The sequence below is a fragment of the Vipera berus genome (assembly GCF_964194415.1).
Source record: "Vipera berus genome assembly, chromosome: Z".
NCBI lineage: Eukaryota > Metazoa > Chordata > Lepidosauria > Squamata > Viperidae > Vipera > Vipera berus.
In genome coordinates, this window is record NC_138205.1 from 20,821,225 (window position 1) to 20,847,702 (window position 26,478).

A 26,478-nucleotide genomic window follows, 5' to 3' on the forward strand; every position below is an offset into this window, starting at 1 on the left:
AAGTATGCTGTTTAGTGTACATTTAAAGTGACAAAAGATTCTATTCTATTCTATTCTATTCTACTCTACTCTACTCTACTCTACTCTACTCTACTCTATATTCTATTCTATTCTATTCTATTCTATTCTATTCTATTCTATTCTATTCTATTCTATTCTATTCTATTCTATTCTATTCTATTCTATTCTATTCTATTCTATTCTATTCTATTCTAGAAAGCACTTTGGGGACAATCAGGTGACATCATTTTATTTGCTCTCTCAAGCAACAATGTAAATTGGCTGATATTACATTGCACTTTTATTTCACCTATAGGTGACTGGGGAGATCAGGGCAAAAAGACAAGCTCGTAAATTCCATAATTTTATGCTTCCTATTAATGAGTGTCAGAAAGTATGATATGATATAGCCAAAAATGTGAATGCGATTACAAGTCAGATACAACTAGGGCAGGGGTAGGCAACCTTGGCTCTTTTATGACTCGTGGACTTCAACTTCCAGAATTCCTGAGCCAGCATGGCTCAGCTTGGAAATCTCTCCCTTTCCCTTCAGCATAGCTGGCTCAAGAATTCTGGGAGTTGAAGTCCATGAGTCATAAAAAAGCCAAGGTTGCCTACCCCTGAACTAGGGAGACCTGGCAAGTGTAAGGTAATCAAATTATTGATGATATGCCATCAACTCAGTGTTGACTCTTAATGACCATACCAGGGGCAGGCAACCTTGGCTCTTTTATGACTCGTGGACTTCAACTCCCAGAATTCCTGAGCCAGCATGGCTCAGCTTGGAAATCTCTCCCTTTCCCCTCAGCATGGCTAGCTCAGGAATTCTGGGAGTTGAGGTCCACGAGTCATAAAAGAGCCAAGGTTGCCTACCCCTGAACTAGGGAGACCTGGCAAGTGTAAGGTAATCAAATTATTGATGATTTGCCATCAACTCAGCGTTGACTCTTAATGACCATACCAGGGGTAGCTTGGCTCAGGAATTCTGGGAGTTGAAGTCCACGAGTCATAAAAGAGCCAAGGTTGCCTACCCCTGGACCATACAGAAAGATTTTATCCAGCATGATGTGTCCCCAAGCTGGTCCTTCAGGTCCTCCAATGATTCAGTAATCTATGCTGTAACTGAGTCTGCTACTCATCATTTCTCTTTCTGTTCACCTTTGCAAGAGCTAATTCCGCAAGTTAAGGAAATGTGCTGTTATTTGCTTATTTTTGCTTCGACATTAAGAGTTTAGCAGCATGTTTGTTGGCATGGGTGATAGGATGGGAATTTTGCGGTTGCCATGATCCCTAGCAGACATTTCAGCAATTTCCTAAACAATAGTTCCAACCTTTTTTTTTGCAGATAGAGAACGAACATGCTATAGATGTAGCACAGACATGTCCTTTACTGCCATGAGGCCTGGAGACCTTGGATTTTTAAGAAATGAAACAATGTGCTTATGCAAGATTGTACATAGCCATGCTTACAGCCTTCTTTATCTAAAATAACTGTAGTTTCCCCCATCCATTATTATTTATTGAGTGCCACTTTCCTTTGTTGATTTTAATCTGTCTTGTTCCTATTCGTCTTCAAACCCGCTCCAGGGTACCAACATTGGTTCCGGCAAGGCTGTTGGTATTGTCATCGCCACAGGCGTGGGCACTGAAATCGGTAAGATCCGCGATCAAATGGCAGCCACAGAGCAAGAGAAGACGCCATTGCAGCAGAAACTGGACGAGTTTGGTGAGCAGCTGTCCAAAGTCATCTCCCTCATCTGCGTGGCTGTCTGGCTTATCAACATCGGGCATTTCAACGATCCCATACATGGCGGTTCCTGGATCCGCGGCGCCATCTACTACTTCAAGATTGCCGTCGCCCTCGCTGTGGCTGCCATCCCAGAAGGTCAGCTGAGGTCATTCCAGGTTCCTGTAACCACCTGTCCAGGCTTAATGAGTGCCGGCAAATGTCTTTCTTTTTTGAAATAGCTTTTGCTGTCATCATATGTTCGTGCTTTCATTTTCTTCTGCACTGGACATATAGTGCACTGAAGGATCTGAAGGAGTCGGAGTCCCGCCCTTTAGATATTAACCCATACTGTCAACAAAGCTTTAAGTTATCCGTGAGCAGATTTACACTTTGTGCAAACTCTCATTTGTTACATGAATAGTTTGTTGAAAAAACCCTGCTGTAATCTAGTTATACATAATGCTAAGCTATAATGACTGGTTTACAAATTTAGGTGGTTGAATTTATAATATATAGGTGGTCCTCGACTTACAACTGTTCATTTAATGACCATTCAAAGTTACAAAAAGGACTGATAAAAGTGACTTATGACCATTTTTTCACACTTTTACAACCGTTGCAACATTCCCACAGACAAGTAACAGAAAAGTTGGGCTCAGTTGTGGTTGTAAGTCGAGGACTACCTGTAATCACATTAAGTCAAAACCAAAAAGTGCTCCAAACATCAGGTCTAAATGTGGCACTGAAACTTCCCTTGGTGCTACTATATCCTATGGCCTTACCTGATTTTATATAATCTTTTAAAACTTAAAAATAGCAAATGGGGAGCTAGCAGGTTGCAAAGCAAAGTGGCAACCTCTAGCATCCTTTTTTGTTGTTGTTGTTGCCAGGAATGCTCTGGGAATTGCATAGAGCAAAGGGGCATTTTTGAGACAATAAAGAAGGGAGCGAGTACAGCCCAGTGCATGATCTTGAAGGATGCTCACCTGTCTAATACAGAGGTCCCCAACCTTTTGGGCACCGGGACCGGTTCTGTGGAGAGAGGTTTTTCCGTGGACCGGAGAGTGCATGGTGTGCTGTCTGCATCCCGCAGATGGGGCTTTGCTTGTTTCTGCGGACCAGTTGCTGGCATGCCGCAGTCCGATACTGGTCCACAGACTGGGGGTTGGGGACCCCTGGTCTAATAGAAAGGCAAAATCAGCTGAGATAGCACAACGCATCCTAGAGGTGAAAAACTTTATAGAGTTATGGAGAATCATGTCGCAAATTTGCTTTCTGGTACTTTCGTTTGTTCTAACTACTCAGGCCCACCTTGGCAGTCATTTTGGGAGACTGACGGGGAGGAGGAGGTTATTTCTTAAAATACAAATATGCCTACCTTTCCCCCAAGGTAGATTTTCTGGCGATCTGACTACAGTAATGTATGTCTCGGCCTTTCAACACAGAGAACAGAGTTAAGATCTTTTTCAGTCCTCTTACTACAATGTTGTCACTCAGAGATTTTAGAGACTGCTCAGATCCAAAATATTTCCTATAGTATTGGGCTTTGACACGCTGTTTCTCATTAAAGCCTTGGCATTTTTTGTCACATACAGTATTGGAATCTTAGAATGGGTGTTTCCAAATGTTATCTGAAAAAGAGGTATAATTATGAGTAGTAAGAGCCAAAGGGGTCATCAGAGCTATATGTCTGAACGTGACATGTATTCCCCAAGCTTATCCTTTTGTTCTTTCCTCTTCTGCCTCTCCAGGCCTTCCCGCTGTCATCACGACCTGTCTAGCTCTGGGGACTCGCCGTATGGCCAAGAAAAATGCCATTGTCAGAAGCCTGCCCTCAGTGGAGACCTTGGGCTGCACCTCTGTCATCTGTTCCGACAAAACCGGCACTCTGACTACCAACCAAATGTCTGTTTGCAAGGTGAGCTGAAGGTGGATGCCAGCACTTTTCTCATCTAGAGTCTCTTTTGGGCATCTCATCTTCATCCATATTGAAATCTCCTCCCTCCCTCCCTCCCTCCCTCCCTCCCTTCCTTCCTTCCTTCCTTCCTTCCTTCCTTCCTTCCTTCCTTCCTTCCTTCCTTCCTTCCTTTCTCTTAGATGTTTGTTGTGGACAAAATAGAGGGAGATTTTTGTGCCTTGAATGAATTCAATATCTCTGGTTCCACCTACACCCCTGAAGGAGAAGTGTAAGTACAAATGTGAACGTTAAATAAAGCCAAAACTGTAAACCTGATAGCCTAATCCTATATATATACTGTATATATATCAAGAGAAAAGTAGACTCTGATTGTTTTTAAACCAGAGCCACTACTTTAGTTTTTACACTAGGCTAAATAATGTTTTGCTTCAACTATGGTTTTCTCAAGTTGAAGTGATTGGATTCACTAACACATAATTTATTGGTTATTATGGTTTGAAATTATAATGGCTAGGCTCACGCAAAATACTAAATCAAAACCAAACAAATCATATTCTGCCTTAATGTGATATTTATTCAGATGCTTTGATTTCTTAGCTGTTGTTTTGTTTCTCCCATCATTCAAAGCAATAATCTGTGCTCTTTCCAATTATATCTCTCTGCCCCTGCTGACTTAAGCAATCACATGAGCATCCTATCCCAGTGCCTGCAGATTATGCGGGTCTGGATGGAAAACAACAGGTTTGCTGAATTCTGGCAAGACTGAGTGGCTTTGAGTTTGGGGCCTTGCCAGTTCCAGACTATGCCATCTTTGGTGCTGGATGGGGTGCACTGCCCCAGATAGACCCTGTGCACAATCTGGCATCCTCCTGGACTCACAGCTTGCTTAAAAAGTAGGTGGCATTTATGGCTAGAAGGGGCTTTGCACAGGTTTGTATTGTTGTGCCAGTTGAATCTGTTCCTGGATCAGGAGGCTCTGCTCACTGTCACTCATGTCCTAGTCACCTCCCAACTGGATTGTTGTAATGCCCTCTACCTGGGGCTGCCCTTGAAGAGTATCCAGAAGCTTCAGCTGGTGCAAAATGCAGTGATGTGGGCAGTGAGGGCCACACAGGATGGTCTCTGTAATACTTGAAACCTGGTTTCTTTAGTACTGGTGCGCTGGCTAATTAATATGGGCTTTCCATCAGCAATTACATGTGTGTCTAGGACAGGACATGTTATACTGTATCTCTGTGTCATCTCTGCTTCACAGGCTGCACTGGTTGCCAATTTGCTTCTGGATCTGATTCAAGGTCTTGGTTTTGACCTTTAAAACCCTTCATTGCATGGGGCTGGGTTATTTGAAGGACCACCATTCCCCAATTATATCTGCCCATCCCATGAGATCTGGCAGAAGAGGCATGCTGCAATTCCCATCTGTTGTACTTGGTGTGCCTGAGGAGGCAGGTCTTCTCTGCTTTGTCACCCACCTTCTGGAACATTCTCAGCCCTGAACTGAAGTCAGCTCTATCCTTACTTATTTTTCAGAAGTTTCTTAAGCCCTGGCTATGTCATTATCCCTGTGAGGGTCCCTTACTAATGTAATCTCTTGTGTGCCTGATGCTTTTTAAACTTTTAAATAATGACCGTTTCTTACATGTTTATTGCTTTATCTCTTTCTTGTATGTTGCCAGAGTCACTTTTTGTGAGATGGGCGGCCGTATAAATGGGCTATATAAATAAAACAAATGCATTTTTTACTTTTTTTGGAACCTGCAGATTTAAGAATGATAAACCAGTCAAAACTGGACAATATGATGGTCTTGTTGAACTGGCCACGATTTGTGCCCTTTGCAATGACTCTTCACTGGATTTCAATGAGGTGAATGCTTCTCTTTGGCTTCATCATCCACTTCTCACCAACTGTTCATTAAGAGATATGTGTGACTCCCTTCACCAAAACTTGTAAAATAAAATAAAACCAACAAATTCATCATTAAAATAATAAAACCAGAGGTAAAAAAGGTGAAAATTAAAAAACAAAAACAAAAACCTCTTTCGAGTCTAAAAACTCTTAAAAGGCGATATAAAGATTTTGACCTGGCATCCAGAGGAATCGTATTTAGTACTGGACAATGTTCCAGCAGGAATAAATTCCAAAGTTCTTTAATTTCCTTCTCCAAATTAGCGTTGGCAGGTTCATTGGAGCTGAGAAAATGACTGTTAAATCTTAAATGTAGGAAAGCCTGGAATAAAAGGAGGTCCAAACTTCCTCCTCTTTTTTGTATTTCTGGAGATGTGGTCAGATGTTGAGGGCAGGGAATTTACAGAATTCATTACTGCTGCTTTCTTTTCTCACAGGGCTGATAAAATAGTGCTACATGCACCAGTGGTCAGTATTTTAGGCAGTTAAGGCTGGAGACAGCCAGTTTGGTGCATTATTTAAAGATAGAGGTCTAGAACAGAGTTCCCCAACCTTTTGGGGTTGGAGGACTGGAGCAAGGGGGAGGGGAAAGAAAGGATGGTTTTGAGGGGTCTGAATGCTTGTGTGTGCATGCACGAACCCCTGTTGCTCGCGGGAGTGGGGCCACAAACACCCTCAACGCTCACGGTGGTGCTTGCAGAAGTGGGGCTGCAAATGCCCGTGATGCTCCCGGCAACACTCATGAGAGTGGGGCTGTGCACATGCGAAGACACATGTGCACTGGCTAGTCACTCACGCAGCCCGGTGGCCAATAGGCTGGGGACTCCTGGTGTAGAAAGCAGGGAACCAGGAGTTCTAGTCCTGCCTTAGGCACAAAGCCACCTGGAAGACTCGGGGCCAGTGGAAGAAGGCAACAGCAAATCACTTCTGAAAAAGTTGCCAAACATTTGCATGGACTTATCCATATAGTTGCCAGGAGTAAAGACTAGGCTGAAGGCACAAACAACAGCAACAATACCAGAGACTAGTTATAAGCCTGTATAACAGCCCTGAGAATGATAAAGAGTCCTTTGAGGGAGACCAGACTAGAAAAGACAGAGTTACGAATGCTAATTATTTTATGAAATGGTTACAGTAAGAGAATATTGCGAGTCTGAATACTTTCTTCCCAACCCTCTCTTTTTCTTCATGAGAATTAGAGAAGGCCAAGTCTGAGATGTTTTCTCAAATTACATTAAATTAATAATTCTTGCCAGGCTGAATCTTGATAATACACCCTAAGCCTTTCTTGATCACAATTCAGTATACCTAAATCGTATCTCTGATTCTTCCCTTTTCCAGTCCAAAGGTGTATATGAGAAGGTTGGTGAGGCCACTGAAACTGCCCTTACCTGCTTGGTTGAAAAGATGAATGTCTTCAACACAGATGTACGAAATCTCAGTAAGGTGGATCGGGCCAATGCCTGCAACTCAGTAAGTACATTCTCCTTCCGGGAACTGACTGTCATTAGAGTGTCAGGCACAGGGAACCAAGTGTTCTGTTCCAGCCTACGACTGGCCCTTTTTGTGTGTCAGGGACAACCCCTTTTTCCTTTTAACAATCAATAGGCTGGGAAAAACCCAACCCAAATTTATTTACAGTTCCAAATAATAAAGTCTTTCAAACAAAAAAGCAGCAGAATATTTTCTTCAATCAAAAATACATGATTCAAAACATCCAACAAGAGTCAAACAAGAGTGAAACAGATTAACAAGAACAGACCAGGATTCTCTTTGAATGTCTCTGAACGGTTGCCTTCAGCAATCAGCACTGCCCACACCTTCCCCTTTTATTATCTGTCCCAAGGCATGGCTTCTCAATGCCTTCTCCTCCTTTCACTGAGTTGCCTCATTGATTTTCTTGGCTCTACTCTGCTGGATTGCCTCCTGCTTCTAGCATCTCTGAACAGATTCAGCTGTGACTCCTCTGAGTCTGACACTTCCTCCTCACACAGCTGAGCCTCAGGAGGAACACGACTGGAGGGGCCAGGCTGAGAGTCCTGCAGTGCATCAGAGCCTCCCTCTGACACCGAAGGGTCTCCAAACCCCTCCTCCTCCTCCTCCTCCTCCTCCTCCTCCTCCTCAGATTCCTCAGACTCAGCTGCTGGGAGCACAGGCTGACACTATCACAACACCAAGACCACCATGATTAACTTCTCAAAGTAGTTTCTTTGTTGTTCACCTATAGGCAGAATCTTGCCAGATTGAAGCACACTCTGTATAACTATCAGATAAATACTGTGAAGAATTAGAGAGGATCCTTTCTTGGGGTCTCTTTCTTTATACCAATGACTCAATGGTCTTCTCTCTTTCCTCCTGCGACTTAGTGCCAGATTCACATAAAGATCTCTATTCCTTGGTCACTGAACGGTGCCATGTCCACCTCCACTGTAGAGTTGAAGCTCATGTTTTCATGCCTCAATATTCATTGTTTATATTGAGGTTCTCAAGATTCTCCCACGCTCTGCTGTGGAACAGGTTTGGAATGCAGAGGCATTGTTCAGTGGAGCACAGGAGGAACACAACTGTAGAAATGTGTTTGTGTTAGGGGCTTGTTGTAGATTGAGAAAGGAAGTTGATTCTCTGGAGATGTAACTCATCCAAGTACCATTTCTCCTCTCTTTTTTGTAATTTGCCAATTCTGCCATGTAGCAGACATCAAAGGAGTGGATCTGATGAACTAAATTATAGTCTGTGAAAGACGATGCTATAATAAATATTCATTCATTCATTCATTCATTCATTCATTCATTCATTCATTCATTCATTCATTCATTCCTACAGCAATCCACCTCAGTCGATAATTTTGGGTGGCTTACAATTCCAAACTGTTCCAAATTATTGGTGGTTGTTACCACTAGCCTTTTGCTATTTTATCTGCTGTAGACTTACGTAGCATCACCTGGAAGCTGATACCTAATTAAAGAATAGGTTTTGCTTGTTGTACTGAAAATATATATTTGTTTTCTTGCAATCTGATGGCCTTCTCCAGGTGTATTTATGTCTCTTCTGAGGCTCAAAAAAGATGATTATTCTCACATTACATATTTTCCAGAGATAGCCATGCCCTCTGTGTTGGGCTAATACTAGAAACCAGGTGTCAGGACCCTACCCCAATCCACATCTTAGGAAAACAAAAACTCTTGGAGTCAGTTCTAGTCCAAAAGGAATTTTTACTAGGACATGCTTGGTTGTGGAAATACAAGACAGGACTTGGTATTGTTTTACAAATTGAAACTTTATAAAGAGTTCCCGGTTCAACCCCCCTTCCCTCAACCCCATTTGGTCAGCCCCCCATCATTTTACTTTGTGTCATCCCTTTCGTGGGAAAAAGGGAACTTCGAATCTTTATGGTTATTGCCTTCTTCCTTTACAGATTCAAATGGAGACACAGGCCAGATGCCTTCTTCCCTAACCCTCCCTTTTATTCCCCCAGTTCAAAAGGTTTCCCTTGGTCTTTGAAATAACCTAAGGCAGGCTGAATCCACATGCGCTCCTCCTTCCTCGGGAGATGGCAGAATCTATGGGGGGGGGGGAATAATGTTTTAAACATACATTTATGAATGTGATATAAATGGATTCTGACACCAGGCCTAGTATATTTGGAGGACCAATTGCTAGGATCCATCTCATTAATTTGCTTTGGTTCTTCTGGCTTGTAAAGCAAAGTAAGGTTTAACTCTCTTTCTCTCCCTTGGCTTTGCATTTGTTCAGGTGATCAAACAACTCATGAAGAAGGAATTCACCCTCGAGTTCTCTCGTGACAGGAAGTCCATGTCTGTCTATTGCTCTCCAGCCAAAGCTTCCCGGGCTGCTGTTGGTAACAAAATGTTCATCAAGGTTGGTAGTACGCTTCTGTGTCCCATCTCAGTGACCACAAGGGGAAATAGGAATTCTCTCTCAGCCTGTATTCTAACTTTAACTAATTTTTTCTAGTTGACTTGTCCAAAGGTAGTCCTCAACTTACAACAATTAATTTAGTGACTGTTCAAAGTTACAATGGAACTGAAAAAAGCGACTTACGACCTTTTTCACACTTATGACTGTTGCAACATCTCCTTGGTCATGTGATCAAAATTTGGATGCTTGGCAACTGGCTCATATTTACGACGGTTGCAGGGTCCCAGAGTCATGTGATCACGTTTTGCGACTTTCTGACAAGCAAAGTCAACGGGGAAGGCAGATTCACTTAACAACCGTGTTACTAACTTAACAATTGCTGTGATTCACTTAACAATGGTGGCAAGAAAGGTTGTAAAATGGGGCAACTTAACAATTGTCTCACTTAGCAACAGAAATTTTTTGCTCAATTGTGGTCGTAAGTCAAGGACTACCTGGTGTATATAAATGGTAAATGTTCAGGTGGAACTTAACCTGGCACTCAACTTAGCCTGGAAACTTTCCATGGACCATCATATCAGGGAAAAGACCAGGCACTCTCGTCTTTTTTGTAGCTAGTTTTATATGTATGGAGTTTTGTTCTTATTTGTAAGTTTTCTCCTATTGGAGGGAAAGGGGGAAATAATGGATAGATTTTCAGTTATCTGAACCTTCTTCAGCAGTCATACAGTTCAGTGATGGACCTTCAGATTACTATATCTACCACTTACTCTTCCGCATAAAGGAAAGAGAACTTCTATGCTAAAGTTTTATGACCGGGTCTAAACAGTTATGTTGTCACATTGCTTGCTATTCTATCCCTTTTCTCCACAAGTGACAATGCTCATTACTTTTGTTGTGTCTTCACAGGGTGCCCCCGAGGGTGTGATTGATCGTTGTAACTATATTCGTGTGGGCACCACACGTGTTCCCCTCACTGCCTGTGTTAAGGACCACATATTGGGAGTCATCAAAGAGTGGGGCACAGGACGGGATACTCTCCGTTGCTTGGCATTAGCCACTCGTGACACCCCACCAAAGAAAGAAGACATGTATTTAGTAGATTCCACTAAATTTATTGAATATGAGGTAAAACTGATCAGTGATGGTAGATTATTAATGAAAGCTATAGAGCAGGGGTATCCAGCCTTGGCAACTTTAAGACCTGCTGCCAGCATCAAGTTCCCTTCGTCCCGTGCGCTCCTACATGGAGGGCCTTCTCAGGGTGCCGCCGGTAAAAGACTGCCGGCGGATAACACCCAGGGGGAGGGCCTTCTCAGTGGGTGCGCCTGCCCTTTGGAACCAGCTGCCCCTAGAGCTTAGGACTGCCCCCGACCTTCGGTCATTCCGCCGGGACCTGAAGACCTGGCTCTTTGAGCTTTCCGGCCCAGGCTGAGAGTTTTTAAATGGGGTTTTATATTTTTTCAGGGATTAAATTTAATTATTTTAACTGTTTTTAACTTTTGTATTGTATTAACGTTTTTAAATACTTTGTAAACCGCCCTGAGTCCTACGGGAAAAGGGCTGTATATAAATTCAATAAACTTAAACTTAAACTTAAACTTGTGGACTTCAACTCCCAGAATTGAAGTCCACAAGTCTTAAAGTTGCCAAGGTTGGATACGACATTTTTACGACATTGTAAATACTGTTTACTTTGAAGACGATTGTGTGTAGTTTAGCCTAAATTGCTATATTGTCTTAAGATGTATTTACTGAGGTTTATATTTCATACTGCCCTGAGATACTGTTTAATTTATTTTCATCTTTTCTTTTGTAAGAGATCCCTGCCCCTGAATGCTGATCTGGGAGTTTTCAAAGAGTAGCAAAAAACTCCCAGATCAGCTTCGAGGGGTAGGGAACCTCTTGCAAAAGAAATGATGAAAATGAATTAAACAGTATCTCAGGGCAGTATGAAATATAAACCTCAGTAAATACATTTTAAGAAAATATAGTAATTTAAATGTAAGGATTTTTAACACGTACAAGCGTGTGTAAAAGGAAATTCATACTTTGCTGCTGAAAAAAACAACCTTGATTGACTTTAGATACTATATATAACTTGATTCTGGAGTGTGGGAATGGCCTGTATCCATGACCCTTAAACTTATACCAAAGTCCTGGTGGCAAAAATGGAAGGTAATTGGTTTATGTTTAGTCACTTAAGAGCAACTCCTTCATCTCAACCTCTGCTTCTTGAGAACTCTGAAGGACAACATGCCAAGCGAGCCAGGCGTTGGACATATAGGCAGTGGTGGGATTCAACCGGTTCGTACCACTTTGGCAGAACCGGAAGCTAATTTTTTGTTGCCCAGGCCCAGAACACACTTCCGGAAATAGCATCCACACAGAGAACCAGTTACACAGAGTGAGCGCCTGTTACTCAACCCAGCTTCTGCCAACCTAGCAGTTCGAAAGCACGTAAAAATGCAAGTAGAAAAATAGGAACCACTACGGTGGGAAGGTAACAGAGTGAGCGCCTGTTACTCATCCCAGCTTCTGCCAACCTAGCAGTTCGAAAGCACATAAAAATGCAAGTAGAAAAATAGGGACCACTACGGTGGGAAGGTAACAGCGTTCCGTACGCCTTTGGCATCCAGTCATGCCGGCCACATGACCACGGAGACATCCTCGGACAAGCGCTGGCTCTTCGGCTTTGAAACGGAGATGAGCACCGGCCCCTAGAGTCGGAAACGACTAGCACGCACGTGCGGGGGAAGCTTTACCGTTACCTTTTACTGCATATAAGCAATGTGCTCATGCAACCATATTGTAAACCATGGTGTGTTTAACCATGGTTTATTGAATAAATCATCATTACCTAGTTCATGCAAGCCACTGAACCATACATTCTGTTTTTGAAGTCACCCTAGGTAATATAAGGGACCAAAACAAAAATTGGCACTGATATTTTGGTCCATTGTATGAACACTAAAGTGGCAGCCGGCCACTTTTTACTTTTCTCTGTTCCTAGTTTATCTCCTATCAATTCTTCTTTATTTTATTTGCGATATTTCTTCTCCAAGAAACTTGAGTTAGCATATTAAAACTTTTTCCCCTCCTATATGCACAAGTGAGCTGTGAGTTAGGTAGTCTGAGAGACGTTTCCCATCATCCTAAGCTTTGACTCTGTGGATATTTCGATCCAATTCTCCCCTCAAGCCACGGTATTAAAGTAGATCTCTTCAATGGAAAGTTTTCATTACTTTAGCTTGTAAATTGCTCCATTTTCAAAGAAACCCAATAACTTAGAAATTACATTATTAAAAAAAAATCAGTAACGTAAACCATACACACTTGATGTGTCATCATTTGGGTTACAAAATCTTCAAACGTTCCCAGATGCCTTTCTGAAGATCCATGTTTTCACAGCTCTTGGGAAAAGATGATCAGAGAATTCAGCTCGAACTATATTTGTCTTTATTGCAGACTTTCCAGCCTTTGGCATGGTATAAACTTGATATAAAGACCAGATGTCGGTTATCTAGTGTGGGCCAGCTGGTAATCTTTTTTTCCCCTGACCTTCGCAGAATGACCTGACCTTTGTGGGCTGCGTAGGAATGTTGGATCCTCCCCGCAAAGAAGTCTCAGGATCTATTCAACTGTGCCGTGAAGCTGGCATCCGCGTCATCATGATCACCGGCGACAACAAAGGTACCGCGATTGCCATCTGTCGCCGCATTGGCATCTTCAGCGAAAATGAAGAAGTGACTGGCAAGGCCTACACCGGCCGGGAGTTTGACGACTTGCCCTTTGCTGAGCAACGGGAAGCCTGCCGAAGAGCTTGCTGCTTTGCGCGGGTTGAGCCCATGCACAAGTCAAAGATTGTGGAGTTCCTGCAGAGCTTCGATGAGATCACTGCCATGGTGAATAGAGGGGAATATAGGTGGGCAGGGAACTACCCACCATTAGGTCCAGATGACTGAATGGGCGCTAGAAAATTTTTTTTTATTGAAAAGTTTTACAGTACATTTTTAAATACAAAACCCCTCCCAACCCCCTCCCCTCTCCCCAAACCTCCCCAACTCTCCCCTCCCCTCCCCCTCCCCCCTCCCTGACTTCCCAGAGCTAAATACAGGGTATAAAAATACAAACAAACATAATCTACAATATGCAAACAACAATAAAATATTAAATTCTATCGCACTTTAACTCTTAATAAATAACTACAAGCTAGTTATACATCATATAATTCCACTAATTATTCAAATGCTAAGTGAAAATTTTTTAGTCCCATATTTATTCTGGATATAATCAATCCATCTTCTCCTCTCCACAGTATATCTCTGGCGCTAGAAAAATTTAATACAGGTAGTCCCTTGACCACAATTGGGACCATAATTTCTGTTGTGAGGTGGTTGTTAAGTGACTTTTGCCTGATTTAATGACTTTTATTGATATGGTTTTTAAGTGAATCACTGCAATTGTTAAGTGAATCACATGGTCATTAAGCGAATCCTGCTTCCTCCCATTGATTCTGCTTGTTGGGAGTCAGCTGGAAGTTGCAAATGGTGACCCTGGGATGCCACAACTGCTGTAAATATATGCCAGTTGCCTAGCACCCAAATTGTGATCACACGACCATGAGGATGCTGTGATGGTCATAAGTGCAAGGACCAGTCGTACATCACTGTTTCCAGTGCTGTCGTATCTTCAAATGGTCGCTAAAAGAATGGTTGAAAAGTCGAGGACTGCCTGTAAGAGACGTATGACTGTTTAAATTTTTGTAGCCTGATGTTCATTAAAAAGAATGAAATCCTGAATGAAATTTACTAGATGAAATAATTGACCATTTCCCCAACTGACTGTTGTGTAAACAAATCAGTGTCTCTTTTCATTTCAGGAGGATTGTTCTTAGAACATGAAGTTTTCCCAATATTTAATTCTCCGTATCTCAGTTAACTCTCTTATTTCTTTCCTCCCTTCCTCCCTTTCTGTCTCCTGATAGACCGGTGATGGTGTAAATGATGCCCCAGCTCTGAAGAAAGCCGAAATTGGAATTGCCATGGGCTCTGGCACTGCCGTGGCCAAGAGTGCCTCTGAAATGGTGTTGGCAGATGATAACTTCTCCACTATTGTGGCTGCGGTGGAGGAAGGCCGGGCCATCTACAACAACATGAAACAATTCATTCGCTACCTCATCTCCTCTAACGTGGGTGAGGTTGTCTGGTAAGGGGCTTCGCCCATTGTCATCTGGTCAGCTTCAAAGCTGAACTAGGTTGTCTGGAAAACGGTTTTGCAGAGGGCCAAATAAATACTGAGTAACTAAGGTGGGGAGATCTGTCCCCCCAAGTGTTGATGGTGATGTCACATGCGCCTGACTTCCAGAGACTTCTCTGATCTCATGCTTGTCTCCCCATGCCAGTATCTTCCTCACAGCCGCCCTCGGTCTCCCTGAAGCCTTGATCCCTGTACAGCTGCTGTGGGTGAACTTGGTGACTGATGGGCTTCCAGCCACTGCCTTGGGTTTTAACCCCCCTGATTTGGACATCATGGACAAGCCCCCTCGCAGCCCCAAGGAGTCCCTGATTAGCGGTTGGCTCTTCTTCCGCTACATGGCCATTGGAAGTAAGTACTTTCCTCCCATAGCTGTTGCCTAGGTCTAGCTCTGGACCTATATCATACATTTTGACCCTATATTCTAACTGTGAATTCAAGTCTGTGCCCTCATCCTTGTCTTATGTGACCTAACAGTAATCTCAGCTCAGCAATCTGTATCATCTCCAAAATCCCAGGCAAGCACAAATCTTCGGCACGACCTAGCCTGGTACAATTAGGCTATCTTTGGCTTATTCTTCAGTCAGTTGCATTTTGTTCATATTTATTATTATATGTTTGCAAACAGAGCCATTAGGCTAGGGCAGGGGTAAGCAACTTTGGCTCTTTTATGACTCGTGGACTTCAACTCCCAGAATTCCTGAGCCAGCCATGCTGAGGGAAAAGGGAGAGGTTTCCAAGCTGAGCCATGCTGGCTCAGGAATTCTGGGAGTTGAAGTCCACAAGTCATAAAGCGGCCTAGGCCTAGGCCAGGAGTAGACGAACGCCTGGCAATGAGCCGAATTAACCCGCAATACTGCAGTCTAACCACTGTGCCACCAAAGTGCAAGGGAAAAAAAAACAATGTAGCCCTTTCGTTCCAGTTTCTCAGTGGTCATCCTTGAGGAAATACCACATTCTGCTGTCACTGGCTTTTTCTCTGCTCACAATAATCTTTCCATTTTTGTTTTACCTACAGTGTACGTCGGAGCGGCCACTGTTGGGGCTGCTGCCTGGTGGTTCATATATGCTGAGGATGGACCTGGAGTGACTTACCATCAGTTGGTGAGTTTTGATTGCTCTAAGTCTGGGGTGTCAAACTCGCCATGTCTTGTGATGTGTTGTGACGTATCGCGGCTTTTTCCCCATTGCCGGAGGTGGAGTGGGCACAGTTTCAGTATGATGGATCTGGCCCGCGGGCCGGCAGTTTGACACCCCTGCTCTAAGTTGTGGGAGACAAGAACAGAAGTATCATATGAGGAATGAAGGATTTCGTAATTCGGAAAAACCCCGTTCCATCTTAATCTCGCTTTTCCTCATTCTTCTTTTCTTCTCCTAGTCCCATTTCATGCAATGTACAGATGACCACCCTTCCTTTGACGGCTTGGACTGTGAAATCTTTGAGTCCTCTGTCCCCATGACTATGGCTTTGTCCGTCTTGGTCACCATTGAGATGTGCAATGCGCTCAACAGGTAAAATGGAGGATGGCTTTAGGCACATGATACTGCCTGCCACGTTTTTCACTAGCATTTCTCCATGCTTTGTTCCCATCTCAGACAAATCTTATGCTTTCTTCAGCTTTCCAAATTGTGCAGGATGATGGGGAAGGAGAAATGAATGTTCTCTGTAAAGATAACTCAAAGTCCATGCCAGTAAAAAATGAATATTAGAGATTCAGCTTTGATTCAGCTTTTTAGCAATGTGCAAAAAGCTCTATTTTGAGTAAACTTACATTTCATGCAAGACGCCAGCCGCTGCAAATATGTAAGGCAGAATAATTTTTGCAGCAATATAAGGAACCAGTGAATATCCAAAAAATAGCAATGTAAGTCACTTACATCTTATCTACCATGGATGTTTCTTCACAACAGAAGGGCAGCCTGCTGAAATGTGCCAAGGTTCATTAGCACCATAGCAGTGCTTTCCCAGCTATTGCAGCAGAATTATTGCCATGCCCCAAGGACAAGTACCCTTAATTTAAAACATCTACTTGTTTGCATAATCACTTCATGTTTTACTGTTCAGAAGGGAGGGCAAAGAACATTCTGATCACATTTCAAAGTCATAAAGATGTTGATTTAAAACGAAGTCGGAGATTAATTGAATCCTGCACCCAAATTTTAATACAGATAGTCCTGAACTTAAAACAGCTCATTTAGTGACCATTCAAAGTTACAGCGGCACTGGGAAAAGCGACTTATGAACGTTTTTTTTCACACTTACATCCATTGCAGCGTCCCCATGGTCATGTGATCAAAATGCAGATGCTTGGCAACTGACTCATATTTATGACGGTTGTAATGTCCCAGGGTCATGTGTGATTCCCCTTTTGACAATCAAACTCAATGGGGAAGCCACATTCACTTAACAATTGCGTTACTAACTTAACAACTGCAATGATTCACTTAACAACTCTGGCAAGAAAGGTTGTAAAATAGGTCAATATTCATTTAACAAATGTCTCACTTAGAAACATAAATTTTGGGCTCAGTTATGGTTGTCAATCGAAGACTACCTGAAATGTGTTCTTCCACTTCCGGTTGCTCTCCGGGTGAGATTCAAGGTGCTGGTAATGACCTATAAAGCCCTAAATGGCTTGGGTCCGGGATATCTGAGGGAACACCTGCTGCCAGCATCAAGCTCCCTTCGTCCAGTGCGCTCCCACAGGGAGGGTCTTCTCAGGGTGCCGCCGGTAAAAGATTGCCGGCGAGTAACACCCAGGGGGAGGGCCTTCTCAGTGGGTGCGCCTGCCCTCTGGAACCAGCTGCCCATGGAGCTGAGGACTGCCCCCGACCTCCGTTCATTCCGCCAGGACCTGAAGACCTGGCTCTTCGAGCTCTCTGGCCCAGGCTGAGAATTTTAATTTTAATTTTAATTGGGGGCGTTTACCTTTTCAGGGACTGTTGTAATTTTTTAAATCTTTTTTAACTTTTGTATTTCTTGTTTTAATTACCCTGTAAACCGCCCTGAGTCCTTCGGGAAAGGGCGGTATACAAATCGAATTAAATAAATAAATAAATAAATACAATCTTCAAATACACCCATTTACTAACTCCCAGGGCTGGAACCTTCATTGCAGAGCTGAAATCTATCAAATTAACCTTTTACTCAAAGAAAAGCTACTCACTTCTCATGTATCTCAATTTATTTATTTATTTTTTGAGAACTAGTTGCTATGTATTCGCACAGATTGATTATTTAAGACTGGGGGCTCTCATTTCAAAAGCACAGTGGAGATTATAACTTGATTTAATTTCCCATTTCTCTCTTCACAATAGCCTTTCAGAGAACCAGTCCTTGGTACGGATGCCTCCCTGGGTGAACTTCTGGCTTCTGGGATCTATCTGCCTCTCCATGTCTCTGCATTTTGTCATCCTTTATGTTGATCCCCTGCCTGTAAGTAATAGTGACCACATCGTATTTTTGATCAGTGAGGGCTGGGGGATTTTACTTTTGGATTTAAAAATAAAAAGGGACCATGGAGTCTGCAGGGGTGCAACTAAAGCATTACTTTTCTTCAGCTCTTCAAAGCAACCGTTGTCATTTCCAGGATCCTGTGGCACCTAAAGAGGACAGCTACATGACAATCACACCCAGAAGTTTTAGGGAGTAGCAGATGGGTGCTAGATTCATGCTTCTCTATGAACCATTTTGCCTTCAGATGGCAAAGCCCAATCATTCAAATATTTTATTTTATTTTATTTTATTTTTTAATTCCATTTATATCCCGCCCTTCTCTGAAGACTCAGGGCGGCTTACAAGCTTAGCAGTAGCCTTCATTCTATGTATATGCCTGCTTATTAGGGCTTTCATACACCCCCCAAGCGGCATTATTACAAAGTCAGCTTAATTGCCCCCAACAATCTGGGTCCTCATTTTACCTACCTTGGAAGGATGGAAGGCTGAGTCAACCTTGAGCCTGGTGGGATGCGAACCTGCACTAATTGCAGGCAGCTGGTGTTACTTAAGGAGGCATTAGCCCACTGTTCCACCAAGGCTAGTGTTGTTAGTTGTTCTTCTAGCTGGAGAAGTCTGCTCCAGGCTTCTACCGCTGTTTCAGAAACCATTTCTGGCTGCTTCTTCATGTGTGCATATGCACAGCCAACTCTGCTTACTGGGGAAAATAACAAGTGAAGCAGCTATGCATGCACACATGCTCACAAGGTAACATCTAAGAGTAGCTTCTGAAAGCAAAAGAGTTAGTCTAGAAGAAACAGCTTCTATAAATAGCTCCAAAAGAGATGCTTCAAGTGTTCTCCCATTTATTCCAGAATTCCTCCATCAAAGGATTTATACACTCCTACGTGCTTGGAGTTACAAGTCCCATTTATTAAATCTAATCTTTAATCAGGATTCAGCTGATTATATCTAATTTAGCCTATCATTTAAGTCAGTTTAGTACATATTCTGACTAGGAGCGGAAAGGTAGAAGAAAATACATATTTCTCTATTGATGTCTCCATTGTTGTTCTTGTGCTTTCCAGATGATCTTCAAACTGACACACTTGGATTTGCACCACTGGCTCGTGGTGTTGAAAATATCCTTGCCTGTCATCTTTCTAGATGAATGTCTCAAATTCGTTGCCCGGAACTATCTGGAGCGTAAGCCTCCCTAACCTACTTTATCTTCCCAGCCCTTTGCCTTTTCTTTCATACTGGAAGTGGATTTCCCAGATGGAATCCATGAAAACAAAATCATCAAGTTGGAGAAAATAAGAAATGGAATGTCCCCCTCCGTCCCCCGTTCTGATCTTTCTCTCTGTAATTATTTCCTGCCTTCCTCTGGTATTTCCTCTATTAGGCTAGAATTCGCATCTGCACTCATTCAGTGTAACACATCTTTAAATATAGGATTTGGTCCTTAGTCACTTGGGTTCCTTCCTGATGAACTCCATGGAGCACATCCAGATGCATCTGATCTCAGTCCCAAGGAACGTACAATTCTGATAAAGAGTCCTTTTGTCCAACTGTGGAGTTGCCCCTGGATCCTTGGTTTCACTTTTTAAATCTGAAGCTAAAGTAGGTCCTGTTAGACCAGAGGAAGCACAGAGGCAGATGGGAATTATCTGGGTGTCTGCGGAGATTCTCAGTCATCCAGATCACGGTTGTCCCAAAGGTGTTTTTTTTTTCAAAAGACAACTGGATTTCCTTTGTTTTTCTTTGAAGAAGCTTCGCTTCTCATCCCAGAAGCTTCTTCAGTTCTTCAAGGAAAAACAAAGAGTTACCTTTTGAAAAAGCATCTTTGGTAAACCGTCTGGGAGTTCTGGGTAATAAGATATAGCCAAAGAGAAAAGGAACAGTTGTTTGTGTATCTCTTATTTTAAAGAGTTCTCCCTCCTTTATGGGTTGCTAATCATTCCTTCAGTCATTTATTTTACTTACTCATTCCATCCAGACTAATAATATTCTCCTCTTCTTGTGAATTTCCTTCCTAATCTCCATTAACTCTGGCTTCTTTTATCCTTTCCATCCTGTAGCATAAACTCCTTCCCCCTCTATTCTCCTGTATCCTGCCTCCCAGGTATCTTACTGTACAACCCTCAATTGCATGCCTTGTTTGTTCTCTGGCAATTCCTTCATATCTGTCTGTTGATCTATGCAGAAAAATAGGCAATATCTGTGGGGAGCTGGGGAAAATGTTTCTTTTTTGCTTGGACAGTCTGTTTGCTGCAGCTGACATTGTCCAGGAAACTAGAGTCCATCCACATCGGGGGAGAGGGCTTGCTTCATAGGGCAAGAGACAGAAAATCCTTCCCTGAAAGAGAATTATTCCAAGAGTACCATTCCTTCAGGAAATGTTTGGTTGATGGTAATCTGATCAGTGCAAGGCTCCAAGTTCCACAAATTCAACCTCCTGCTGGAATGAATGGTCGTGGCCATTTCAATAAACATCCACTATAAACGTTATGTTTTGAATGCCCGCAGAGCAGGCTGAATTTCCAAGGGGTTTCAAATTTAGCATTTTTAAGATGGTGGGACTAACATGTCTGCCAAAGAATCTTTGTGTATCTGCTTAAAGGTAAAGGTAAAGGTTCCCCCGCACATGCGTGCTAGTCGTTTCCGACTCTAGGGGCTGGTGCTCATCTCCATTTCAAAGCTGAAGAGCCAGCGCTTGTCCGAGGACGTCTCTGTGGTCATGTGGCCGGCATGACTAGACGTCAAAGGCGCACAGAGCGCTGTTACCTTCCCACCGGAGTGGTCCCTATTTTTCTACTTGCATTTTTACGTGCTTTCAAACTGCTAGGTTGGCAGAAGCTGGGACGAGTAACAGGCGCTCACTCTGTTACGCGGCACTTGGGATTCGACCTGCCAAACTGCCGACCTTCTGATCGACAAGCTCAGCGTCCTAACCCACTGAGCCACCGCGTCCCTACATGTATCTGCTTAGAGAACTTCAAATATTTTAGAGAATATAGAACCAGGCCTAATCCACTGATCTTCCCAGAATAGGTTGGAGTCTGATCTAACCAGTCTTGGTGACTCTACCTATATAGTAGACGTAGGTAATGTGAATATAGGAATAATCAGGAAGTGTACCCTCATTCTTCTCTTCCTCCACCTTCTGCTTCATCCCCAATGAAGCCTTTATGCATAATATTGAATGTAAATGAATTAGTGATGAAGAGAGAAGGAGGAGGAAAGGTCCAGTAATAATCTGTTTTATTGATTGCTTCCTATCTCAGTCCACTGAAACTCTGGAAACGGTAGTTTTGCTCATGTGTCAAGATATACAAATAAGCAAAATTACAATTCTAAGCATTTCTTAGAAGACTGCTGAACCAGTGTATCTGTAATATTGCTATAAAAAGTAGGGAAAATAACCTTGACAGAGACATGTGAGATTTATTACTAGGGCAAAAAAAGAACATACTGTATTTTATGTTCACAAGAGACATAATATTCAGAAGCCGTTTAGACAGACCCCCTCTTTCCTTCACTGAACTATTAAGAAAAGGAGGTACTACAACATAATCAGATTTGCAAGATTGACGTCAGCACCACTAAGGGGACTCCATCCAAGAAAGAAGTCAACTTCAGAGAAAGGAAAATATATATATAGCTTTATTGAGTTTGGTTATAATAACAGACTCTTGCAGGTTTGATTGTGCTATGCCTTCTCTTTTTTACACTTCAGTAATTTAGGAATGTATCTGAACTGCTTCCAGTATTTGTCTGTTGTGGACTTAAAACGTCTTTCACACATATCTCAATCACGTTGGAGACAGATCTTGTGTATTTCTGTCAAAGTCATCTCCCATCCTCTCAGCAGTTGTTATATGAAAGACAGATAATTGAGGAAAAAAGGAGCATTTTTTGACATTAAAACTGACCCCTGTATGAATGGCCATCACCACCTCTTACGACTTCTGCAGTTCCTGTGTTGCCGAGGAAGCTCAGCAGGGTAGGCAAATTACTTCTTAGGGAAAGTTTGCTGCCTGAGTTTACTGATCCTTCCTTTGAGGAACATCTCAGACATTTCTAAAGAATCCTAGAGTGGTTTAGTTTAGAGTTCAGTTTTGAAACCGCTGAACTGCTCCAACACTGGAGGTTTTTAAGAAGACAGTGGACAGCCATTTGTCTGAAATGGTAGGATTTCCTGCCTGAGCAGGGGGTTAGACTTATTATTATTATTATTATTATTATTATTATTATTATTATTATTATTATTATTATTATTATTATTATTATTATTATTATTATTATTATTATTATTATTAATAATAATAATAATAATAATAATAATAATAATAATAATAATAATAATAATAATAATAATAATAATTCTTCATAGGGTCCTTTAACAAAAAAAGACAGGGGTAACTTTCAGCGCAAACCATTTTACAATTTTATCTGTTGGATTCTAGAAACCCTAAATGTTACATTCCAAATTGTACTTCTGTTAGCCAGACCTTTTCTTACGTTGTGCTTTTCCTGGCCATTTTTGGCCTTGGTGCCCTTTCTGAGGTGCTTCTGACTTCACTGTGTTTGGCTCAATGAGAGGATAGTCCTGTCCTGACCTTTGTTTGCACAGAAGTCTTTTCTGCTTTCCACAGCCTTCCCGACTGTGGCTAGCTGTGCCATTGTTGCCTTCGTGTCATGCTTAGGCAAACGTCTGATTTAAGTCATTGCTTGGCCACACATTTGCTGGACAGCATAAGGGGAATGCTCCTTCTGTGGGCCGGCTGCTTTTGGTGTTGTCAGTTTCTTCTTAAGAGGTGGGCGAGGATACTTGGGCAAAGCTGTGGAGAAAATGATGTTCTGGGTTGGGTGAGCTTTTCTGCACTGGGGTTAGCATGAATCCAGGGCAGTGAACATCCCCAGGTCTCTTTGATTTCCCCCTAAGGCTCCAATGCCACATAGAGTTCACAGGAAGCAATTTCCACTCAGTTTGTAAAATTAGTTCTTAAGCAGTAGAATTATTTGATTGTAATATAGTTATCTATCTATCTATCTGTCTGTCTGTCTGCCTACCTGTCTACCTACCTACCTATCAATATCTATCTCTATCTCTATCTCTATCTCTATCTCTATCTCTATCTCTATCTCTATCTCTATCTCTATCTCTATCTCTATCTCTATCTCATCTATATCTATATCTATATCTATATCTATATCTATATCTATATCTATATCTATATCTCTATATCTATATCTATATCTATTATCTATATCTATATCTATATCTATATCTATATCTATATATCTATATCTATATCTATTATCTATAATCTATATCTATATCTATGTCTGTCTGTCTGTCTATCTATCTATCTATCTATCTATCTATCTATCTATCTATCTATCTATCTATCTACCTATCTATATCTATATCTACATCTACATCTACATCTGTCTGTCTGTCTGTCTGTCTATCTGTCTATCTATCTACCTACCTACCTACCTACCTACCTATATCTATCTATATCTATATCTATATCTATATCTATATCTATATCTATATCTATATCTATATCTATATCTATATCTATATCTATATCTATATCTATATCTATATCTATCTATCTATCTATCTATCTATCTATCTATCTATCTATCTATCTATCTATCTATCTATCTATCATCTACCTCTATCTACCTCTATCTATCTCCATATCTCTCTCTCTCTCTCTCTCTCTCTCTCTCTCTCTCTCTCTCTTATCCATCTTTCTATCTCTGTCTCTCTATCTATCTCCATCCATCCATCCATCCATCCATCCCATACCTCCACAATCAGAAGATTTCAGCAATATCCAGTACAGTCCACAATAAAATACCACAATACCATATAAATAGTTAGCAAAGTTTAAATGAACATCACTGCTGGAACAACATACAAAAATATTGATCCACATGAAAATAGAAGCCCAGTTAAACTATGAAAAATCTCCAGGAAAGCTTCAATTTTTTTTATTAACATCTGGAAGGTAATTCATGTCAGGAGAAGTCTCAACTCTAGAGGAAAGCTATTTAATGGTTTGTCTCATTTTCTAAGCATAAACTGGGCACAGCATTATGGTTTTTCTTAGTTCTCTCCAGTATTAAGATAACATGCAGGCCTGTTTTCTCCAACCTAGTGAGATGTCTGTTAAATTTCAACCTATTTATTTAAACCATTCACTAGATTCCATGAAAAGCAATAATCAGAAATAGAAGGTATTAAGTATACCTTGGACCATTTAAAAATTGTAAAAAAAGAGAATTGAAAAATATACAGAAGGCATAAACTCAGATTGGGAGGGAAAGAAAGTACTCTGGATATAATTGCCAGGTACGTGTCTCTAAGGAAGGAGTTCATAAAGTGAGAGACTGCACGTTAAATACTACCCTCAACAAATACCAAGGAGTACACAATCTTGCTAGGGTTTATTGTAATAATTAGAAGAGAAAGCAAGCTCAAAGTAATGGAGTATGCGCCCATGGAATTTGGCATGCCTTCTCCAAAGAGAAGGGCAGGTTTCCCCAATAGGATGTAGAAAACAAACATGGCTACTAGATTATGAGATTATACGTCTCATATAATCAGCTGAAGGGACAAATGCTTATAGAGGTAGAAAAGGGGAACAATAATAGCTACTTGCTAGAGTACCATTTGCTATTGGAGAAAGAGGGAGAACCGCATTAGGCCTCTTGCATTCCCAGCCCAATCGCAGACCAATTTTTTGCAGGAATTAGTTCTAGGTTATTCATCTTGCTTGCAGTGTGTGTCTGTGTGGGGGGTCTTGATTTCTTCATTCTCTGTCCTTTATTCTTTATTCTCTTCCTCCCTTTTTACAGACAATTTAGAAGGAAAGAAGTGAACATTTGAGTCATCATGGAAATAACCACGTCGTCCCCCCCAACCGTCAAGATCTGCCCATTCCCCAAACCCCCACTGTCTTGTCTTCTGCCCCATCTCTGCTTCTGTGCCCCTCTGTTATTTAATATTGTCTTTCTCCCCCCCCCCCCGCCTTAACCGCTCTGCTAGTGGGATTGCTAGTGTGGGCCACAATGCTGGCATTTGCCACGCCATGTTCTCTGCCAGCTGCTTCTCTACCCAACCCACAAACATCACCAGCAACTCGGCTTCTGTACATTTTGAGCCACCTGCCTGTCCTTGCCTTTGCACACGCAAGCTCACGCGCGCACACACTTGGACACATACCGTCCCGAGTGCTTTCCGCCTTAGTGACCACACTACGTTCGTTTCCCCGTCCTCCCCCGTCTCATGACTAGAACCCACCTCAAGCCAAGGGCTGGATTTTTTAATGCACACATAAACAGAAGGAAACATTTTGTTAGGAAAAACAAACAAATGAAACTCCTCAACTTGGAGGAAATGAAGAGATTCTTCTAGCTGCTTATTTATTGATATTAAAGAATAAACTCTTAACTGTATTAAAGATTTCCGGCTTTTCTCTTATTGTTGTGTGACTCACTAGAGCAGGGGTAGGCAACCTCGGCTCTTTTATGACTCATGGACTTCAACTCCCAGAATTCCTGAGTCAGCCATGCTGACTCAGGAATTCTGGGAGTTGAAGTCCATGAGTCATAAAAGAGCCGAGGTTGCCTACCCCTGCACTAGAGTATGGCCAGAGACTGGTATTCTTCCAATACAGTATATAGGTGGTCCTCCGCTTACGACCACAACTGAGCCCAAAATGTCTGTCAGTAAGCAAGACAGAAGTTAAGGGAGTTTTGCCCCATTTTTCGACCTTTCTTGGCACAGTTGTTAAGTGGATCACTGCAGTTGCTGAGTTAGTAACACGGTCATTAAGGGAAACTGGCAGAAGGTCGCAAAAGGGGAATCACATGACCCCGGGACAGTTGTGACCACGTGACTATGGGGATGCTGCAACGGTCGTAAGTGTGAAAAATGGTTATAAGTCACTTTTGTCAGTGCCATTGTAACCTTGAAGGGTCACTGAATGAATGGTTGTAAGTCAAGGCCTATCTCTATACAGAACTATTCATCTGAACCCTTCAAATGTCTCAGTTTCATAAACTCTACAGCTAACCATAAACATTATGGTCTAACTGCCGAAATTTGGTACTGGCTGGAAAATTCTTGGAACTAAAATCCAAATATAAGGAACCAGCTGAAAAATTTTGAACTAGCCGGTGCCCAGGCCAAATATCAATCCTAAGGCAAAAAGCATAATCAAAACCCAAGCAGACTACATTATAACAAAGTATATTGGGTGAATTAGCCCACAGAACTATAGTACAGTAAGCAGTGTATATTTTCCCCTCCATACAACAACAATGCACTT

The 26,478-nt window shown here is 42.0% G+C and overlaps 1 protein-coding gene across 2 annotated transcripts in view; it reads left to right on the forward strand.

Moving 5' to 3' along the window:
• The window catches only part of LOC308677998 (sarcoplasmic/endoplasmic reticulum calcium ATPase 1-like), a 44,717-nt gene extending 19,109 nt beyond the window's left edge, over positions 1 to 25,608 (forward strand). The window contains exons 8-23 of one of the 2 annotated variants that reach the window (XM_081344772.1): positions 1,588 to 1,885; positions 3,481 to 3,647; positions 3,827 to 3,915; positions 5,409 to 5,511; positions 6,895 to 7,026; positions 9,307 to 9,432; positions 10,342 to 10,560; positions 13,002 to 13,337; positions 14,420 to 14,640; positions 14,837 to 15,039; positions 15,707 to 15,792; positions 16,067 to 16,200; positions 18,007 to 18,124; positions 19,213 to 19,330; positions 20,206 to 20,249; positions 25,004 to 25,608. In XM_081344772.1, coding sequence (XP_081200898.1) covers positions 1,588 to 1,885; positions 3,481 to 3,647; positions 3,827 to 3,915; positions 5,409 to 5,511; positions 6,895 to 7,026; positions 9,307 to 9,432; positions 10,342 to 10,560; positions 13,002 to 13,337; positions 14,420 to 14,640; positions 14,837 to 15,039; positions 15,707 to 15,792; positions 16,067 to 16,200; positions 18,007 to 18,124; positions 19,213 to 19,330; positions 20,206 to 20,210 — 2,355 coding nt within the window. In that variant the 3' untranslated portion in view covers positions 20,211 to 20,249; positions 25,004 to 25,608. The remainder of the gene's footprint in view (positions 1 to 1,587; positions 1,886 to 3,480; positions 3,648 to 3,826; positions 3,916 to 5,408; positions 5,512 to 6,894; positions 7,027 to 9,306; positions 9,433 to 10,341; positions 10,561 to 13,001; positions 13,338 to 14,419; positions 14,641 to 14,836; positions 15,040 to 15,706; positions 15,793 to 16,066; positions 16,201 to 18,006; positions 18,125 to 19,212; positions 19,331 to 20,205; positions 20,250 to 25,003) is intronic. The other variant, XM_081344771.1, reaches the window with a different exon arrangement.
• The last annotated feature ends 870 nt before the right edge of the window (positions 25,609 to 26,478 follow it).